Here is a 5082-nt window from a genome sequence, read left to right as displayed (position 1 = left end):
AGTGAGACTCTGTCTGAAAAAAAAAAAACAAACACATACAAAACAAACAAACAAAAAAAAAAACCATTAGGTGAAAATCTATCAGGGAGCAGGATTATCTGTGAAGTGCTGAAGAATCAGCCAACATGTTACTTACTAACAAAGGGCAAGATACACCTTTCAATGTTGAGATCTAATGGTCCCCCCTTAAACAAATAACTAAACTTAGCATTGCTAATGGGAAACCTGGTATTATGTGCCTAATATTAATACGATGCCATATGAAAGTACCCTTTATCACCTTATAGGTGATTATGGTATTCTTGATTAAAAAAAAATTTAAATGTTTAACCCAAGTCTAATGAAGCCTCTACCTGATAATTCAAAGCCTTTTTTATGCCATGGACCCCCTCCAGCATCTCAAGAAGCCTATACACCAACATTGTCCACGTTCTCTTTAGAATGTAAACCATGTATGTAATTTAAAATTTTCTAGTAGCCACATTAAAACAGTAAAAAGAAACTGGTGAAATTAATTTTAATGATACATTTTATTTAACCCAAAATATTATCATTTCAATATATAATCAATATTTTTCAGATTATAAGAAATATTTTACATACACACATGTTCAAAATATGGTTATGTATTTTACACATACGGCACATTTAAATTCAGACAAGCCACATTTCAAATGTTCAGTAGCCACATGTAGCTAATGACTACTGTACTGGACAGATACAGACCTTTTTCAGAATGTCTTTTAAATGCATGAAATCCAATTCGAAGGATTAAAAGGAAATATATATACTGAAATATAGTTATAAAAATATTTTGTAAACAATGAATGTGTGATACAGTAACATATGTGCTTCTTTTTTTAGCACATTAAGTAAGACCTGGCAAAGGGTCAAACAACTACTTTGAAGTAACAATGAACACATTTTTTTTTTTTCAAGATATCATATAACCATTATTGCAGATATGAAAAGCACTGAGATTCCTACTGGTAAGAAAGGTAAAGTTACAGCTGAAAATTATAATTTGTTGTCTACATTAATAATAGAAGGAAATGCTAATTTCCTGTTAGAGGGTAGCAAAACCAAAGACAAAATTCTTCCAATACAATTTACTTTACTTAGGTTAAGAAACCTAACCTAGACTAAATTTCGAGTTTATAGGAAAGACAGGGGATACAGAAGCATGTTTAGCAATAGCATGAGAAAATAGACAAATCAGAATGTGGAGCTCTCTACAAGATAAAGTGGCCTCAACTTTCCAAAGAGTCAATATGTGGTGGAAGGAGTGGGAAATCTATTCCAGATTAAAAGATTCAAGAGATACAAGGCCCGGGTGCGGTGGCTCACGCCTGTAATCCTAGCACTGTAGGAGGCCAAGGCGGAGGATCGCTCGAGGTCAGGAATTCGAGACCAGCCTGAGCAAGAGCAAGATCCCGTCTCTACCAAAAATAGAAAGAAATTAATTGGACAGCTAAAAATATATAGAAAAAATTAGCTGGGCATGGTGGCGCATGCGTGTAGTCCCAGCTACTCAGGAGGATGAGACAGGAGGATTGCTTCAGCCCAGGAGTTTGAGGTTGCTGTGAGCGAGGATGATGCCACGGCACTCTAGCCCGGGCAAAACAGTGAGACTCTGTCTCAAAAAATAAATAAATAAATAAATAAATTCCTTAATAAAGAAAATAATGATTCTCCAAAGAAGCCTACAGGGATGATGCTTTATGTCCTAGAAAATTAATCATCATTAATACACAGAATACCAGATGATCTGTAGGTTGAAGATGATAAAGGTTTGTTATATTGTAGACTTGCCAAACAAAAGACTCATTTTCTTTCTCTCACATAACATAAAACATACATATATACACAAACATGTAAAATATATCAAAACACTAAAAGTACATAGCTAGTTGCTAACAGTTAATGAAATATCATACCATATGATACCTGTATTTGTAATAGAAAATACCAAACCCGAACCCTCGAACTGAGTTACCTGCTAATTAATCCCACACAATGAAAGGCATGTTAAGCACAGTGAGAAATCCAGGTTCCATATCCCATCTTTCTTGGGTTTTCCCTCTAAAGAAGGGTGAAGTATCTATGAACTGCAAACATTTGCAAAGTTGCACTACCTACCGCTAACCCCAGTTATTGGCAATAAGACTGAAGAAAATGGCAGCAGTGTGTTCTAAAGGATTAAATAAATTCATGCATCAATATTTCATTACTAGTGGAGCCAAATCATCTAAGTACTACCAACCTCAACTCCACCACTCAAAATAAGTTTCTGAACTAAATAATCTTGCTTTTCTGTTTGTTACCAGGCCTACTGCTATAGAAACATGTTACAACAACTATGTATCTGTGTTTTCAGATTCTTACCTGTGTAACAAGAGGCTCCAACAATCTTTCAACTGCCAGAGTCCTGATCTCTAGACTTTTGGGATCCCATTTGAAGTTTATATTGCCTGTGTGGACAGCAGTCATTTCTAAAAATGAAACAAAAAGCCAAAGTCAGGCAAACATCAAACACAAACATGAAATATATAACAAATCTTCTCCTACTTAAAGACTTTTACATCAGGAAAGCTACATTCACCACAGACAAAAAAAAAAATACTAACTACACTGCACCTAAGGCCCCAGTAACTCCTACAACCTCTTATATTTAAAGATGTTGAGTTTACAGATATTAACACTGAGTGAACTAACTACAAGAGGGCATTCCCAAACACACAGAACTTTTTCCCTTTTGGCTTTTCTGTTTCTACTTCCAGTTTTTCCACCCTGCCTTTAGAAGCAAGACAAAAAGCTAAAGTGAATGAAGCCTCCTTTAAAAGAAATTTCTTCAAAAACTAGTACAGAAGATCCTGATTTTTCTTACTCTACAACATTTACACTATAGTATTAACTAAAAGGTATGCCTCACTTCATTTTTTTTGACAAATTCTTAGAGAACATCTTGTCTTACTCTATTAAAACATAATGCTTAAATCTGCTGCCCTCTGCACCTACAGCTATTGTCACTCATAGCCAGAAGAAATTTCAATCACGCTTAGTCTAATATCACTGTATCAGTGTCAAAGGAAACTTCCATTAGACAGAGGCTTTAAGACAAAGAAAAAAAATCATATGAAAATACAAAGTGGTGTTTTCTTCTAAAAGTAGTGTCTTCAATACTTAAAAAGAAAAAAAGACAAAATACAGGAAAGGCATGCAGTTGGGGTAAACACTAACAAACTTCCTAGACAACAAACTGTTGGTAGAAATTTAAAAGCTTAAAAAGGCATTCTTATGATCCAAAATTCTACTTCTAGAATTTTATTCTAAAGGAAAAGTTAAGGTCATATAAAAACTTGGATACAACGATATTCACAACAGCACTGTATAGAATCATTAAAAATTACAAACTACCAGCCTGACATGGTGGCTCATGCCTATAATCCTAACACTAGGAGGCTGAGGCAGGAGGATCACTTGAGGCCAAGAGTTCCAGACCTGCCTGAGCAACCTAGGGAGACACTGTTTCTACAAAAAAATACAATTAGCCAGTCATGGTGGCATGTGCCTATAGTACCAACTACTCAGGAGGTTGAGGCGAGAGGATCGCTTGAGCCCAGAGTTTGAGGCTACAGTGACATATGATGACATCACTGTACTATGTAGCCCTGGCAAAAAAGCAAAATCCTGTCTCAAAAAAAAAAAAAATAGAAAACAGAGAGGAGGGGGGAGAGAGAGAGTCAAAATTTCAAAAAAAGAAAAACAAAAAAGTGTTGTCAGTGTCCAGGTCTTTGTTTCTATTAAATACCATTTCCTGTTGAAAGGAACCAGGGCTTCTTTGAAAAAGGGCTTATTCCAGGTCTGAGGCATCCTACCATGCAGAAAGCAAGTAAAGGCATAAGACTAACAAGATCATTTTTAAAAAGACACAAGAACCAAGGGCTCCCAATGGCCAAATTTAGGACAAGTTGAATATCAAAGAGTAATGACTGTAACTGTCTATAACTAACCAACTAAATATCCTTATGACCATAAGGATCCTCAAAAGACAAGACAGGGGGTAAGGAGGGAATTTCTTTACCATGAATGTAGAATAGAATTAGAAAATGATCATTTTGCAACTCCCACTGTACTAACTGATCCAGGTGAGGATGATCAATGAATGTTAAAACCACTAGGTGAGGCCAGGCACAGTGGCTCACGCCTGTAATCCTAGCACTCTGGGAGGCAGAGGCGGGCGGATCGTTCTGAGCTCACGAGTTCGAGACCAGCCTGAGCAAAAGCAAGACCCCGTCTCTACCAAAAAATGGAAAGAAATTAATTGGACAGCTAAAAATATATGTAGAAAAAATTAGCCGGGCATGGTGGCGTTTGCCTGTGGTCCCGGCTGAGACAGTAGGATCACTTGAGCCCAGGAGTTTGAGGTTGCTGTGAGCTAGGCTGACGCCACGGCACTCGCCCCAGGCAAGAGAGTGAGACTCTGTCTCAAAAAAAAAAAAAAAACTAAAGCAGAGCCTTATGACTGTGCCTGCTTTGGGGCTGCCTGACCCGCAGAAAGAATTTAAATTACACATTCATGAAAAAGAAGGAATGAGCCTTGGAGTCTTAGTATAGATGCTGGGAGACATCCCATGGTCAGTGGTATACTTGTCAAGGCCACTGGACAATACTGTGAGAGGATGGCCTCCTTGCCCCCAGGCAGTAGCAGCTACTTGTGGGTTGTTATTAAAGACTGTGTCTATTCTCAATCCTGCCACCCTGTTACCAGCCTAAGAGAATGAGCCTTTGCAACATGACTGTTTAGAGGTTCTGGAGGCTGTCCATTCTAGCCGAATGTATCTGTCAGATCAGCCAATGCCTGAGCCAGACTGGGATCTTTTCACCAACAGGAGCGGCTTTACGGACAAAGAACACCAAAGGGCTGGATATGTGGTGGTCACAGAACAAAGGGCACTGGAAACAATGGCCCTGCCACCTGAGACTTCAGCTCAGAAAGCTGTACTGATTGCTTTAACCAGAGCTCTTCAATTACCCAGAGCGGGGGGGGGGGGGGGGGGGGGGGGGGGAGGTAAACATTTA

At 38.2% G+C, this 5082-nt stretch overlaps 1 protein-coding gene across 1 annotated transcript in view; it reads right to left on the bottom strand.

The window, feature by feature from the left end:
* Positions 1 to 5082, bottom strand: part of CTNNA1 (catenin (cadherin-associated protein), alpha 1, 102kDa) — a 176610-nt gene that overhangs the window by 146940 nt on the left and 24588 nt on the right. Inside the window, exon 2 of the mRNA XM_012646360.1 lies at positions 2386 to 2492. Coding sequence (XP_012501814.1) covers positions 2386 to 2490 — 105 coding nt within the window. The 5' untranslated portion in view covers positions 2491 to 2492. The remainder of the gene's footprint in view (positions 1 to 2385; positions 2493 to 5082) is intronic.

Source organism: Propithecus coquereli, unplaced genomic scaffold, assembly GCF_000956105.1.
Source record: "Propithecus coquereli isolate 6110/MARCELLA unplaced genomic scaffold, Pcoq_1.0 Scaffold242, whole genome shotgun sequence".
Classification (NCBI taxonomy): Eukaryota; Metazoa; Chordata; class Mammalia; order Primates; family Indriidae; genus Propithecus; species Propithecus coquereli.
This window is presented reverse-complemented; position numbering and strand designations above follow the sequence as displayed.